The sequence below is a fragment of the Periplaneta americana genome, chromosome 4 (assembly GCF_040183065.1).
Source record: "Periplaneta americana isolate PAMFEO1 chromosome 4, P.americana_PAMFEO1_priV1, whole genome shotgun sequence".
Lineage (NCBI taxonomy): Eukaryota > Metazoa > Arthropoda > Insecta > Blattodea > Blattidae > Periplaneta > Periplaneta americana.
The window spans coordinates 113,514,880-113,531,805 of record NC_091120.1 but is presented as its reverse complement, the minus strand read 5'-3'; the positions used below and the strand labels follow the sequence as shown (position 1 = coordinate 113,531,805).

The window sequence follows — 16,926 nt, the reverse complement described above, 5'->3', positions numbered from 1 at the left end:
CTGATTTCACTGTTTACTGTAGCTCCCCAAATTCATCACGATGTTGTATGGGCATCGTTTCTATTGGCCGAAATCCATTGAGAAAATTTCTTCTCCCCTGAACTAGCTCTCTGCCCGTTTAGACCACAACGACACGGCGCGGGACACCAGAATGGGACGAGTGGGAACAAATCAGAGGACAGGAGTTTGGTTTCCGGTTTTCTGTATCACTGTGTTGTCTTTGATCACTCTGACCATGTAATGTTGTTGTTCCTCTATTTGCTAGTAACTTAACGTTGACTCATAATCTCCACAAAGTGAGGACGAAACGGATCAAAATACCCAGTCCTTGATGTGATTGATGATGGATCATGCTGTTAGCCGTGCGTGTGTAAATATTTCGCTAAGATGTATAAAATGCTTTTATGGCGGTGTTTTGAGTGTTTCAGTGATCATCATGCTTGCCACTGGATCCCGGGTTTCCGGGTTCAAATTAAGGCGAAGACTATATATTTGAAGAGTAATAAAAAGTTTCTTCAGAGGGAAAGTAAAGCTGGGGAAGGGGTGTCGTAGATGTATGATATGTGGAAGAGTACTGTCTCTCAAAGAAAGGGATTCACGCAAGAATTACTCACCATTTCTCTCTCACGTCAAAATTTAATTCCGAAAACAATATACGTTTAAGTATGCTTAGATTTGTCCTATCGTCCACCCTCAATCAACTAATCCATCCATCCTTTCTTCCTCCTCTCATAGAGAGCATTTTGTAATTTCGTAGCATTAATTTCGAATATTATCGTAGGTAGTATCACTCTGCGCTCATGAATTTATCGAAAGGCAATGAAAGCAACGCGTGATGCTTGATAAGATTTTCACGGATAGAATAATAAATACTTAATGAAATAAAGATAACACGTTATTGTTGTTATGGCTGTTATTATTATTATTATTATTATTATTATTATTATTATTATTATTATTATTATTATTGGATGTTATTTCGTTTACTTATATCCATTCGGTGTCAGACCTACTGAATCCGCAAAAAAAAAAAAAAAAAAAAAATATTGGCTTACTTATTTAGAAATACGTTTGGAGCCATCTAAATGTTCACCAATCTAACTCCACACAAATGACAAACTGAAAAGAATAATGTGTATATCTTTATATAGCTACAAACACGAGCCAATTTAAAAGGATGAAAATTTAATTAAATGTAGAATTGTGGAAGAGCCATTTCATGTAAGTAAATTTATTGGGCTTGCTTAGTGCTAAGGAAATTTATATTGATTATTTCTGATTTTATTGATGAATTCTTGTTTTAAAAATGAGAAAATGACAAATTAATATGTTTACCAGTAGGCAGCTCGCTCTATGAATTTCTCTGTGATCTCGTGCAGTTAGGACTTTTGAAGTGCGTGTGTGTAGATTATTTGTGAATTATTTTTTTTGCTGTTTTGCATTTGTTAGGAATAACTAATGTATTTACGATAGCTGAATAATGTTAATTTTTATGTTTTTATTTTTAATGTGTGAGATTAGGCCAAGAACACAGCCCAGAATTTTTGTTTTATATTATAGTGTTTGCTGGTGATCGATTATAGGAAAATTTTATTTTTTTATTACGCGTGCTTTATTTCCGATAGGAAACAATTAGGCTACTGTGTGTCATTTTTCATTTTGTGGAAGATCTTTTACAAAAACCATTTTCGTAGTGGAATGTTAGTGAAAAATTCCGGACGTTCCAAACTTAACCCAAACATCGAAAACTTTCACTAGACATTTCAAGCCTAGTAATTATGTGATTGATTATATATGTTAGAAGTTAATGGACACAGAACCAGTTTTTTTGAGGTCACAAAGTTTGCATCACAAGGAAGAAGGGTGGAATTTAATTTTCGGATATGATTCGTTATTACCCCTTTCTCGACCTTCTAACAACCTGTGATGTCCAGCTGTAAATGGTTACTCAATAATTCAATATTTCTTCACTGTAATGGTGAAAACGGGCATGATGTACCAACCAAATATCTATCAATACAAGTGCATAGATATTAATTACTTTGTTCACGCATCTCATGCTTTCACAAATGCTGATAATAATAATAAATTTGTAACAACAGTAATGTCAATATGGTATATTATTATAAAATAACATATATATATATATATACCAATAATAATAATAATAATAATAATAATAATAATAATAATAATAATAATAATGTGCTTCACATATGACTACGATGCGAGCATGACCTTGAGTTGATGCCGCTCATGCACGAGGCCCAGGTGGGAGCCCACGGCGTCTGGCGGCCATTTTTGACGTGCAATATATCTCGCGACTCCGATGTTCTAGTGCGCTGATTTTTGTGCTAAACCTAAATGAAATATCTCGTTTAGATGTGTCTATTTATATTTAAGATAGCTATATTCACGTAAATCCTACGACCGTGTCCCCGACACAGCCACAGTCCGATTTTTGTCATAAACACATCTATGCCGCTGTAATAAAATTACCACCTTTTCGACAAACGACGCCATTTTCTTAGATGTGGACTGTACATCTGTGATTGGCTGTAGGCGTCCGTCTCTGATTAGTTATTACACTAAGAGCTCGGCCGTTCGGCTACCCAATCATTCATAGAATAGGAGTGGTAAGCACAATAAGCCTCAGGCTGCAGTGTTTTCCTTCGGGTCCCTCCTCCGTACAAGAGAGAGAGAGAGAGAGAGAGAGAGAGAGAGAGAGAGAGAGAGAGAGAGAGAGAGAGAGAGAGAGAGAGAGAGAATTATGCGTGGAGGCTTGGGAGTTCTCAAGGTCGTAAGCTACTTCTAAATTTTTAGTGTAACGTTAAGCTAATTTTTTATTCCCTACTTTTTATGAACGCCTTCTTTAGAACGCATATACAAGGTTTGACGTTACGTTAACGTTGTAATTATTTAATTTTAATTGCGAATGCTTCTTAACTTGGCATACAAAACAATAAACATTGGCGAATTATCAGCAAATAGACAAAAGTGGCAATGTATAAAATCGCCAGTTGTGAAGTGATAGATGACTCTGATCAGTTGAAATTCAATGGATTCTTACGCTCCATTGATAAATTTGTATAATGCCAATGTCTTTTTACTTTCATATTTGATTTAAAATCGTGAATGAATGTGTTATATGCGTTCAACTTTACAACATATTCCCTAGGTGTGTACTTTATTTTGCGTAACTGTGTATTTTCTCCCTTTGTTGAATGTTAAAATCTCTGGCCTGCATGGAACGTGATCTTTACAGTAGATTGCGAACCGAAAGAGTACAGAGGCTCTAAATACCCGAAGTAAATAAGCACACTTTGATTACATATAAGCACTTATTATTGAAATCAAATGTAAACACGATGAGCTAACGGACGGATAGGCACAGAGGAATCCAGCATTTTCCCCCATTCGTATAATTAAACGTGGTTTAATATTTGTATCGGATAATGTATACCTTTGAAAGCAACACGGTTACACAACTGCTTGACAAACAGATTGTTGTACGTTGCAGAGGTTTGTGTGTGTGAATATTTTAACAAGGTGTACATTCCACTGTACGAAACATAATCGTTTTTGTTACTACTGGAATCACAGTTCTGACCCTCGTGGAAACAGGGCAAACGACCGAAAGTATATGCGGTAAACCGTGTTTATCCGCAGATAATAATCTTATTGACAGTTGTCCATTCCCAGAGATTTCACGCTTGAAAAATATGTTGTTTGAACTTAATACTTTCCTTTCCTTTTTTAATTGTTTCATCAATCTAAAGATAAGATAACAGGAAAAATAGTGAAATGGCGATTATGTTTTCTACATGTCATTAGTTGATAAAAAACATAATTGTAGTTGATAATAAAACATAATTGAAGAGGGTAAACAACAAAGGTTGTGTATAGAACAACATTTTTCAGGACAGACTTATTTCTCCATCCAAATCATATAAAACTTGTAACGGGTGTGATTGCATACATAAACTAGGGCCTACATCCACTTCGAATTTCAACATATGACTTATGTAGCTTATCGGGCTTCAACCTGTTTTGACAACCACTTTGAAATGGCACTTAGAACCTTTGTTGTTTACACTTTTCAATTTTATGACTGTGAATTAACGTTGAGCCTACACTTTTCAATTTTATGACAGTAAATTAACGTTGAACCGTAGAAAGTGTAAGTTGAACCGTTCGTTGCTTACTTGATAACACGGCCCAGATATGGGGGAGCACCTTGAAGACCAAATTATGATAGGCGAAGATCCTGGCCACTTTATATAACATAGGTGAAAGACAAGGCAAACGACATAGTCCTCTATGGAAGGGAGACGCCCGTTTTCCTGCGGAGAATCTAACTTGGATCATTGCATATGTGAATTGAAACGTAGAAGAACCTGATACATAGGCCTAGTTACTTGTATGGAAAATTGATATTTTTTTCATGCAATTTACAGTCCCTCACCGTCGCGCGAGGTCTAAAACGTTGTCGGTTATGCGTTGGACTAGGTATACGGAATGAGCTTTGGGGGAAATAAATTTTTTTCATGAAATTTCTGCTGTTATGTGGGATTGTTATGCCCACTTAGCATCGGGATCAATTTCGGGAGATACATTGTGTAGCGAATGACGATTCGTAAGTCAACTGTAACGATTGTGTATCATCGAGCTAACCTTACCTCCTTACTGGATGAATGATCGTTCACCTGTGTTGAGGCATGTAGATATGAGATCAGCAGTCGGCTGTTCGGCTTTGACCCTTCATGGGTGTAGCGCCATGCATTTCATACACTTTACTGAAGACCAGTACATTCTGAGTTCGAATAAAAAGGTGGCATTTCAATTTCTAATGTGTGGTTCTTAGAGAGTGAGGTCACATGACTCTGGCCTTCCAGAAGACCTAGCATTGACAGAGAACAAACACCCATGCATTTACGGACCATATCATAAATGTAAAGTGAAAGCTGGACGTAATGTAGATTGCAACACTATTTTTAAGCTTTTTTTTTTTTCGTAAAGTGAGTGTTTTAATACAATTTGATCATATTGTTTTTCTTTTACGTATTAGACAACAGTTCATTTCACTATGTTCATTGAAGATTTATCGAATTTCCACAATCATATTCTTAGAGATCACTCACTTTTGCAGTCATACTTCCACTACTGGCGTTATCTACCTGTTCTAAGTGCTAGAATATTCAGTAGGCCTAACTTGTCTACTACTCAGCATGAGTTCTGCTAATAAATCTGAGCGAAACAGTTTTGCAGACAAGTTTACAGAAATGTTTTCTTGTGTAACAAATTCAAGCAAAATAAAGCAATCAGTAACGTCGTATAGGAGCAGATTACAGCTTCGTACAGTTTGGTAGCCTAGATGTGTTTCAGACTGTCTAATCTTGCTCAGCTACACATTTATTTAGTCTGCATTCTTTCCGGATGAATTGGCTCTTAAATTTTGAATACCATACAGGCGTACAGAGGTTAGGAAAATGAAATTGCTCGGACCTCAGTAAGTTGGGTTAAGGCGACATTTCTGGCTGGCATATAAAATATTCCTCGGTACCAGAGATGTTGTAAAGCGAATCGATCAGTCTTTATTTATTTAGATTTGTTGAGCATATTTCAAATTTACTTAGGCATTGCAGCCCGGAAGAGCAGAAACTCGTGTTCGGGCGCACATCAGTTTAGTTATAGCCTACAAAATATTTTACAAAATTGAAGAGTGTTCATTCAACGCAATAACATGATGTAAATAAGAAACTTAAACTTTAAACCCAATTAGTTTAAGAAAAGAAACACTTCTTTACCAATGGCGGATACTTGGTTGTTGTTCATTTACCCAGAAGAAAAATACTAAATAATTAATAATATGTTTCTTTAACCTATGTGTATTAGGTATAGTTAGCGCAGCGTTAGCTCTAATTATTGTTGTTTAGTCAACCATCTGAAGACAGGTTTGAACCTCGCAAGTTACACCAACAAGGCATCACTCATGAGACAACTAAGCCAGGAGATAATGGGGTAGGGCGACCAGTTCCTTTCCCCCTTCATACATCGCTGAGTTGATACACATTACACTAATCAGACTTCAGATATATACAAACAATTTGTTCTTCGTCTGATACATATCTTCAAATGAGATATACTGCCTGATCATAGATGTACATACCAAGCAGAACCTCAATCAGAGGTATAGCTCTAAGTAATGAGTTATATATCCTGGGTCCAAAATTTCTGCTGTGTTTTAATTCAGCAATTGCATGGCATTTGGGTCTCGCTCCGTGTCGTTACTGCAGGCCGCCAAGACAGAATGACACAGCTAATTTCGGGAACGGAGATTCACATGGAACATCCCACAAGAATGTTTCATTTTGTAAACTTATTACCTTTATTAAATATAATGTAGTACGTAAGTTTTAATCCAGTGAAGCTCCGTGAGTTCGCGGATGCAAGCAGCAGCGGTAGCGTGGGGGACCTGCCGATGATCGGCCGACGGGAACACCGGCAACGTTCGCTGGTACTCACTATGCTAAGAAAATATAGCTTTGCAAACATCGATATTCGCGGCATTATGGTGAGTGCTAGTGAAAAGTGCGTCACCCTCCTTCAAGATCTAAGAGCTACAACATCGGATTTTTAGACATTGGCTCTTCGAGCTTTAAAATTTTCAGTTTGTGTTTTACAGCATCACTTATATACTAGAACATAAATCCTTTCCGCCCTCCCCCTTTCATTTATTTCTTCTCTATTCTTTTTTTTAACTGGTTATTTTACGACGCTTTATCAATTGCTGTGGTTATCTAGCGTTTGAATGAAATGAAGGTGATAATGCCAGCGAAATGAGTTCCGGGTCCAACGCTATTTTACGACGCTTTATCAGTTGTTGTGGTTATCTAGCGTTTGAATGAAATGAAGGTAATAATGCCAGCGAAATAAGTCCGGGGTCCAAAGCCGAAACTCACCCAGCATTTACTCTTAATGGGTTGAGGGAAAATCCCAGAAAAAAACCTTAACAAGGTAACTTGTCCCAACCAGGACTTGAACCCGGGTCCGCTCGTTTCACGGTCAGGCAAGCTAATCGTTACTCCACAGTAGTGGACTTTTTCTCTTGTATATCGGCATGCTGCACTCTATTTTTATTGTTATTCTTTGTGTATAGGCAGCCTTTCTACGCGGAGAAATATTTTAAACAAGTAAATGAATTAATGTAATTAGTTAACAAATGCGAAAATTAACCTTTAAATGCCGGAAGACTTGCATTACTATTTAAAATTATTTTAAGTACTCGCAAGTGTAATGTCACATAACATTTAAGAATACCAACGTACTTTATAAATAATACATCATTTATCATTTTCCGTTTCGGCCATTTGAGACCATGAACAAATTTGTTCGTTTAGGATTTAAATATGTATACACACATATATAATTATACATATATAAGTGTATATATAAATATATATCAATGTAAATATAATCTATAATCTGACATGACTATTGCAATATTTATGTAACTCTTTGGCTATTAACTTTCGACGCAGAAATCTCGGAAGCCATCACGCAGACATTTTTTCTTACCCTCAGTATTATAAATTGCACTCGTCGAAGCGAGTTCACATTTGGAATGCTGGCGTCTTTGTTGCAGCACCAGCAGCAGGTGGCCACGGCGGTGGAGCGCGCCAAGCAGGTCACCATGACTGAGCTCAACGCCATCATCGGGGTGAGTGTTACATCAGCTGTCAGCTGTACTAAGGGAAAAAGCCATTTTAATTCTCTTTCTTTTACAACTTGACTGTATTCCTATAGTCCTATAGGTTTAAGAACTGTTAGTTACAGAATTTTCAAACATGTTAATTACGCTGAAATTTATTTACTTAAGTCGATTTTATTTCGTAATTTTATGTGTTTTACGTACTGTTTCAGTTGCTTGAAAAGGAAAGTAAATGTAAACGGAGAGTAAATTGAAAACGAGACCATAATCGAGTCAAAAATTGTAACGCAGTGGTGTGAAATCTGAAGAGGATTACATTAAAAATCATCGCAAACTTTTTCTTTTCGGCCATGCGTATTTTATTGCAGGCATTTATGTGATATAAGTACACACAAACCTGAAGGAACATAATATATCTTTATATTGACACAGATCAGTTTGGTATGAAGGAGTGTAAATAAATGAAGTCTGAAATATCCTTAAAATACAAATATCTGTAGTTGCAAAGGTAGCTCAAATTTTACTCACTTGGTGAGGTAGTCGAAATTAATTTTGTAGATTATACGGTATGCACATAACGATGTGGATTATAAGTACAGTACATTAAATATTAGTTGCAATGTATTAGTCTATGATAAGCTAACTTTAGTTGGTACATTTGGTTTAGGTTAGATTTAATAAATGTAGATACAGCTTGTGTAATAGTGTTTTCATAGGTCGGTGGACGTTCGACGCTCCTGTATAATATAACAATAATGCATTGCAGGTACAGTTAACACCACCTCTGTACTATTTATTGATGACAAGTGGTTAGTTGACGCGAGTGGTTGTGTGGACGTGAAGCGAATTCAGAGTTCAAATAAGACATTTTGCCAGAAATTATGGATATTCTGTATGACGATAGGAAGTTATCACAAATGCAGTGTAAGTTCTTCAGTCTATTTTTATTTTTTATCAGGCCTGTTTATAGCATTCAGCATTTTTAGAGATTCATTTGTAATTAGGTATGCATACGGTACCAGAACCATGTCATTGTTCACAATAACCTCGCAGGCAAAGAAAACATCTGTATCTCCCACATACAGAAAGCAAGCAAGCAAGCAAACATGCATTTCAGAATCACCCTTATGTTTTCATTGATCATCGAACATTTTAACTTCAGATTGGCTACATTAGAAATTGCATCTTCGAGAGCACTACCAAAGATGAGAAAGATGCAAGTAGGCCTATTGTCATTTTCATCGTGTCCAACACATTTATATGAATGAGAAAAAATGATTACCTCTCAATGCCTGTTTGATTTCCGTATTGTTCTTATTTTGGTCCTTCGTAGACCACGTCCAAGAGGTTCGTCTCGTGAGTGTGTCACTTTTTTATCGTTGATAAGATTGTAAGCTTATGAATATTCAGTATGCAGTTATATGACTTTCCCAGTAGTTCAGTTACTCTTAACATGGAATGCATATCCTGTCCATAGCCGCCCTTAACAATGCACAGTGGGTTAAGATTTGAATATGGTTTTTATTTTCGGATTGTCTCTTATTTATTGGTGGTTCCGGGTTTGGAGTGTCGAAATGTCATCTTTTTCCTTTAACACGGAACCAGGTCAGGCGAATTTTCGTTTCCAATAGCCTATAGCAAAAGTTTGTCGACACTCGTCTGTATGATATGAAACATTGCATGACATCCCTACTTTCACTAAGTAAGCATTAATATTCAGGGTGGAATTAATTATAGCCTATTTCACCACATTCAGAGTTTTGTCTTGTAAAACTAAACGACACAGAATAAAGCCAAGAGTATTGTATGAAAAATTATCATCATAGCTTTATTGAAATTTGTGCTTTTGCGGCGATTGTAATATAAGATTGTTGTGTTCTATACTATTGAAAAAGAGTATCGGTATTTTATAAATGAGCAGATTATATTGAAGACTGTTAATTTCAGTGTAGCCTATGTATGGTTAAAATTTTTGTAATTAAAACAAATTAAACTGTGGTTCCGAAATATCTATGCTTTGTTTGCATTACTTCTTATTCTACACTCCACACTGATATGATCTTATTGTGCTAATACGAAGAACGTGTTATGCCATATGCATAGCTTGAATTTTCTGCAATAGTATGCGCTTGGCCAAAAAAAATTCTATTGTAATGACTTTTCAAATAACTCTCTCATATTAACTATGTTAAAATAATTCGTAACATTGCTGTTAACTTTTATTTGAATGTATGAATTCAGAAATTGAACGATACCAAGTGTTATAAACTTTCTTGGGACTAGTCTTTACATTTTGGCTTTGAACTCTGAGAACAATAGGGCTATGAAGTAAGTTCTTTCCGCTTGTATCCAAGTACAGTAAATAAATAATGAATACTGTTCCTCATAAAAGGTAATATCGTGACGAAATTACTTTTCGTAACATGACCTGCACTTCCATATTTGCTCATGATGGCCAAATATGTGAACTTTGACAATTGATGTAATCAGACAGTTCCTATCATGACAATATATATTAGTTTTAAATGGGTTATTACATAGCGTTGCTAGTAATATTGCCAGATGGAATTCGTAAACACATACACAATTAGTAGCCTTAGATGTAGAAAGTTATTTTAGAATGTACAACGTGGAATGTAAAACCATAATTAACTTCGTAGCACAGTGGTTTGTGGAGTAGACAGGTTGGTTGTGCAAAGACGGACGCATGATTGGGTGATTATTTGGTGAAAAGCATTAGGATTATGTAGGGAATAGGATTAACAATACTGATCAGATTAAGTTATGTAGCCTACTTGTAGAGTAATGTATGAAACCGGGTTATCGTTTTTACTGCTTTTTCTCAATATCGATACATCACTTGATCAGTTTTGCTGTAATTGTGTAAAATAAAGTAAAAGAATATAAAACTTGGCATTACTTTAGCTCATGTTTTAAATAGAACTTTCATTGTGCTAAATATGCAGAAAAAATTATTAAAAGTCTATTATTGCAAATTAAGAATATACGTAAATATTAGTATTGAAACTTTAAATTACGAGGGTCTAGTTAATTGGTTGGCTTGCATTTATCTTGGCGTAATGAAGTACTTATTATCCTGCTAACGTAACATATTTTATTTTTTTTTTAATAATATGACAATATCTGAAATTAATTTTAATATTGACTATTTAGGCTTTGTATTATACAGGGTCCTTCATATGTGACGCTCTTCTCACTTCGCAAGTTCAGCGGAATTTTCTGTTCTACTTCTCGCAAAGTTACCGCGAAATTGGCCCCCAATTCTGCGGTGGGCTAGTAACTTTAGTTTCTGAGCCTGTTTGGTGGGGAAAATGCTTATGAACAACTTAAAATGAACAACTTAAAAAAAATAAATAAATAAAAGTGCATCTGACCTGTGTCACAAGAGTTGTTCGAAGTGTCCTCCTCCTGCTTCAATACATTTTTGACATCTCCGAAGATTGTTCTGAAATATTCGACTAATCTCTTCCTGCTAAATGTTCGAAATAATTTGTCGGATATTTTCTTTCGATTTGCATAACTTAAAACTACAAAAATTCGCTGAAATATAGGCCCTACTGTACGCTATTTTCAAATAATTAGAAAAGAAACGCAATATTTTGTACTACACTATGAACCAATGAATATTCCCTTAATTTTGTGCTTAAACTATTAAAAAAAAAAAAACAATAACTTGCACTACATTATATACGAATGAGCAATCCTTTCAGTAGCTCACTGCAGACTGAGATAACTGAATGCATGCAACACCCGACAGACGCCCTTGAACTTCGGTGCGTATATACGACAGGCGCACTGTGGGAGGCAACGTTTCTGTACGTTTCGGGGCGTCATATACAGGGGACTCTGTAGCATCGAAGTGTCTTATAAACGAGGATTGCGTTTCATTATTTCTTTCCGTTACGTTTGTACTGTGTAGGCCTCTTATAATAGTCCTTGGGTACTCCAGAGATTGGCGACGAGCTGCAATCGTGTGTATTGGGTGGGGTTCGAATTCCTATTGGGCTGTTTTTTCATACATTTTCTCGAACTGCAAAGTGAACGTCAGGTAATCCTGTGACCAATCCTCGAACTTACCTCGCCAACATCAGTCTCACCAGCTTTAGATATCCGCAGTTGATACAGTGTTATTTAATAATGGATTAAGGAACATTCCCTCAGTTGTACATTCAGTACTATTAATGATTTATTTTTTTTCGTTAAGATAACCAACAGTTACTTCTAAATTCATACTGAAAAAGGAAAAAAAAATTGAAACTATATAAATATTTTGTTACGGAAAATAATGACCCGTAATCTTGGCGTTGTAAGCGCTGTGAGGGTAGTATTTTGTTGGGTATCGCGGTGAATAGAGTTTTATGAATTGCAGTAAACCTTAAGTTTCCCATGGAATATTGCATTTTTTTTTTTAATTTTAGTTGCCCATAAAAACCTTCAAACAATACAATATTGAGTAACACAAATATAATAGGCTAGAGAGGATATTTAATTTATTTGTTGCACTTAATTGCTGTGTTATGAGTACGGATTGCCATTTTCCCATAGCTCTCACAGGTTTAAATAACGACGTATTGTTTAGTTATCTTGCCTTTACCAGTGCGAATTATTGGCGCGTGTTCTTATAGAAGGATTTCTGAAACATTGCTTTTCAGTACGGGTAGCTAAGATATCTTACAACATCGATTTCTTTCTTTGTTCCGATATTTCTGTGTAATACATCATGTCCATATTGTCTGTGTTTGAATCTCATAAATAGTACCCGGATTATATCTTCATGAAGGTTGTATGTAAAATTATAGATAAAATACATGCATAGCCGTCGGCCTCGGTAGCGTAGTTTGTATAGCGTTGGCCTTCTATGCTCGAGGTTGCGGGTTCGATCCCGGCGCAGGTCGATGGCATTTAAGTGTGTTTAAATGCGACAGGCTCATGTCAGTAGATTTACTGGCATGTAAAAGAACTCCTCCAGGACAAAATTCCGGCACACCGGCGACGCTGATATAACCTCTGCAGTTGCAGGCGTCATTAAATAAACCATAATCTAAATTTAATTTATATGCATAACCCACATTTTTAACAGTTATTGTTCGTAGAACTTGGTGACTATGTATTTGATTGTGCATCACAATTTCATATTTAAAAAAAAACAAGTAAAGGTAAAGGTAAAGGTAGCCCTTTCACATGCCACAAAGGCACGTGGGGAGGCATGGAGGTAGAGCCCCATCCTTTCTTGACCTCGGCACTAGGATCAGGTGGTGTAGTCGGCACTACGCTCCAACCACCTTTTACCCCCGGGAAAGACCCGATATTCAATTTGAAAGGAGACTGAGTGAATCTCGGGGCCATCCTGTAAGTTTGCCAACGGGAAAATCCCGTCACCACTCGGGATGGAACCCCGGACCTTCCAGTCCATAGCCAGCTGCTTACTCATTGGATGTTGCAGATACCACCCGTATAAAAAGTCAGTTAATTTCAGAATATTTTTTTTACTATTCCGGAAGCGATATTTCTAATGGAGAAGCAATGTAAGCATGGTGTGCGAAAAATTTCAGAGAAAATGGAATACTGTATTTAGGCTTAGAGAATTATATAAATTCGTTAGCAGAATATCTATCCTGTTATAGTTGGTGGCAATTTTAATTGTATATCTATGATCCATATTTGATTTAACAGTTTAGATCAGGCCTGGGCGTTAATACCTCAATTGAGGTACTGCAGACCATGGTGGAAACATAGTAGAGGTGTGGGACAAGCTGTGCGTGTTTTCGTTCAGTCTGCGCATGACGTCACCTTTACTGCAGGCCGCACTCGAGTGACACAGTCAACATAACAGATTGTCGATGGTTAGATCTGCGTCCATAGATTTAAATGAATAAATAAAAATCATGGTTTGTGTATTCAGTAAATATTGACAGTATAGGCTATAATAGGGTCTACCTTGAAGTGATAACATTATAAAATAGTGAACAATAAAGAGCAATTCCACGTGTAACTGACTGACATTTACAGTACACTTTGACAGCAAAATGGCTGCCTAAATTGTATAATGGGTTGAAATTAGACTGTGTCACCGCAGGATTTTATAGAGGGAAGTGTACACTTAAGATACATATAAAAATAAACGTCTTTAATAGGAAAAGTATACTATTTATTTACGTCCAAAGTGTGTGTAACAGACTGACATAAATGTCAACTCTCTCTTCGGGTGAACATGGTTCTCCACAGATTTCTCTGAATTGTCATTGCTGATACAATTTTGCAAAATATAGTTCGGAAAGGAAATTGTAATCTTCAGTTTAAGTTGAAAACGACCTCCAAACCATGATTATCAATGGAGTTATGGCCGAAAAAGTGATGTGTAACAGACTGACCTCCTTCCGTAACTGACTGACATCTCTGAATTTTAAAATGAAGTTGCACTTACAGAACCGTAAATAGTACAAAATAATATGAAACTTGATAAATAGTCAATTAACATAACGATTAATTTAAATGAATCATATGTTTTCCAGAATACAAAAATTAGTTTGCTTAACCATGCATCTTAAATGACACAAATTAATGCACATACAAGTATTACATAGGCCTACTTAATAACATATATAGTTCTTTCTGTGTGATTAAATACTGTATATACAAGCCATATGCATTGGTGTTTAATTTTAGGACTATGAGTGTCACAGCAACCTTGACAGCGCTTATCACTCTATATGGCATCAACTCCCCAGCGATAAGACAGTATGTTACGTTATTCAAGCGCTTTCCTAATCATCTGGCACTGACCTCCTTATCGATTACGATAATGTGACGCAGATCACAGTTTATATTTCCCATGCCTATGGCTGTTATATATTATGTTCATAATAATAGATTAGAATGTTGAGTTCTACTTTCAGATTGAATATGAACCATTGGAATTAAACACGTAGAAGCACTCCACGGCACTCGTTGACTCACTTATTTAGTCTAACAAGTACTGTATGTACTGCAGGAACACTGTCAATATGTCACTTGCTATCTGAACAATTTTTTAGTTTCTTTTCACACACGGAACCTGTGGACCTTTCGCACTGATTGTTCACAAGACAGTTGTACATATTCTACAACATAGGGATCTAACACTTTCACGTAATGAACTCCATGAGATGCCGGAATAGGTGCAAGATGTTCAAATTGTTTTTCGAGATACTTTTTTCCTTCGTCTATCTCAATCTGTGCTACCTTCTTAACAATAATTTGGATGTTTTTATTGCTCACAATGTTACAAAATTCTGTACCGCTTTGTATCTTCTTCCCCGATTTCGCAGGCATCCATGCCATCCTTTTTACTTGGCCTCCAATCACATCCATGGCCTCTTTGCCATGATGTAACTGAAATAAGTTCCATTCTATGTTAAATTCAAATATGCGAGCAAGCAATGTCACATTGCTCAATGTTTACTTCTGTTTAAAATGACTCTCTGCTTTATCTGAAAATATTTTTACCACCTCAATGTTCGGAAGAATCGTCAACATTTCCGAAAACACTTTTCGTAGACAAACATTCACTGCATAGCCCATTTGTCATGTGCTACATAATCTGACACTAATGCAGAGGATTTCTTCTGAACTTCCCTATCACCTTCCTGTTTAAACCAGGCAACAGCAGTAAATATTGAAACCTGCTTATTGCTCCAATGAGCTGCCTGAATCTCATTTTGCTTTTTGCAGGTACAATTACTGCACACTTATCACCAGTTCACGTACAACTTCACCAAGGCCTTCCAGTAACTAAGCACATTGTGAGAATGAACAGCATAACAGCTGAGAGCGCGACATGTCAGTCACTCACAATGCCGCTGCGGAAAACGAAATCACTTTAGAAGAAAATGTTCTAATACTTTTTTATTGGTCATGTAGTAATAACGCAGAATACCAAAGGAAATTTTAATCCGTCAATTATTGTGCTGTGTGGAAGAGTTTTTGTATGTTTATTGTGACGGACTGACCGTAACTTACAGTACAAATAATTATAATGATTTTAAGTTATTTAGGATCTTAGGATACTTCAACTAATTACATATTTACTTCAAGGAAAAACCAAAATATAGTATACAAAAAAGACGGCTCGAAATAAAACTAATTTACGTGTCCAAATTGTGACACGAAACATAAGTATCTATACGTGTTTTTTTAAGCGTTTGGAATATGACAAGATCTGCAGCAAGTTATAGACTAAAAGAAAGAGTATTTTAAACATTATCTTACGAAATAAGGCGATTTAAAGTATAAACAAACATATTTCTTCAACAAAAATACTCCTATATCAATTTCAAGAAATTCGCCTCAGTATGACATTTTCGTGGAATTGCTCTAAATTAAATTCAAGAGTCAAGAAATAATGTAATATGGTATTGCAACGTTAATAATTGCCTTCTGTAATATATACGTACTTTTATAATAATTATAATACATTATGCTACAAATATGCACAAAATTAGACCCATATATCACACAAATTATATTACACATGAATTCAAGTACAATAGGAACTACCTTGAAATGATAACGTAATAAAATTATGATCTATTACATATTAAACTAAAGTTTCAAGAAACAATGTGATATGGCAGTGTGTCATTAATAATATTGCCTTCTGTAATATACACATGGTTTTATAATAATTACAATACAATGTGTAATAAATATATACATACTTAGATCTATACAGTTATTTATAACATACATTATTTTGTACATGAATTCAAATACTTTTGAACCTTCATTAACATATGTATATGAATTTCTTGGAATAATTTGTCATTATAGTAAACAAATATTTTTATATATTCAGGCTATTGGAGACATAATATAGTCTACTACATTATTTACCTTACTATTCCACACACGACATAATATAATTTCACCATTATAAATCCCGCTCTGTTAAGTAAATACTTATTCTTATGCAATCTTTTTCATTTTCTTTATAATATTTCTCTTTGAAATTCCAGACATTTTTATTATTTTATTAATTTTTAAATTCTAATAAATGTTCTTGTTCTAACCAATGTCGTAATTACTTCTGGCGGAAGAGGAGAACTGATTTCTGCTTCGTTTTTCATGGCAGAATTAACCAAATTTACAGTCTTTTTTATTATAAATTTCTCATGAGAAACAGAATCTCCGTGCACATCTGAGAATATACTGTCAAC

General features: G+C 35.6%; 1 protein-coding gene across 6 annotated transcripts in view; it reads left to right on the top strand.

Moving 5' to 3' along the window:
- The window catches only part of LOC138698122 (transducin-like enhancer protein 4), an 814,654-nt gene that overhangs the window by 575,785 nt on the left and 221,943 nt on the right, over positions 1-16,926 (top strand). For 5 of the 6 annotated variants that reach the window (XR_011331700.1, XM_069823853.1, XM_069823854.1 and 2 more), the window contains one exon: positions 7,646-7,720. The exons of the other annotated variant lie outside the window; for it this stretch is intronic. Coding sequence is in view for 4 of the 5 variants with exons in the window: in XM_069823853.1 (XP_069679954.1) it covers positions 7,646-7,720 (75 nt within the window). In the remaining variant the exon portion in view is untranslated. The remainder of the gene's footprint in view (positions 1-7,645; positions 7,721-16,926) is intronic. 6 annotated transcript variants of the gene reach the window in all.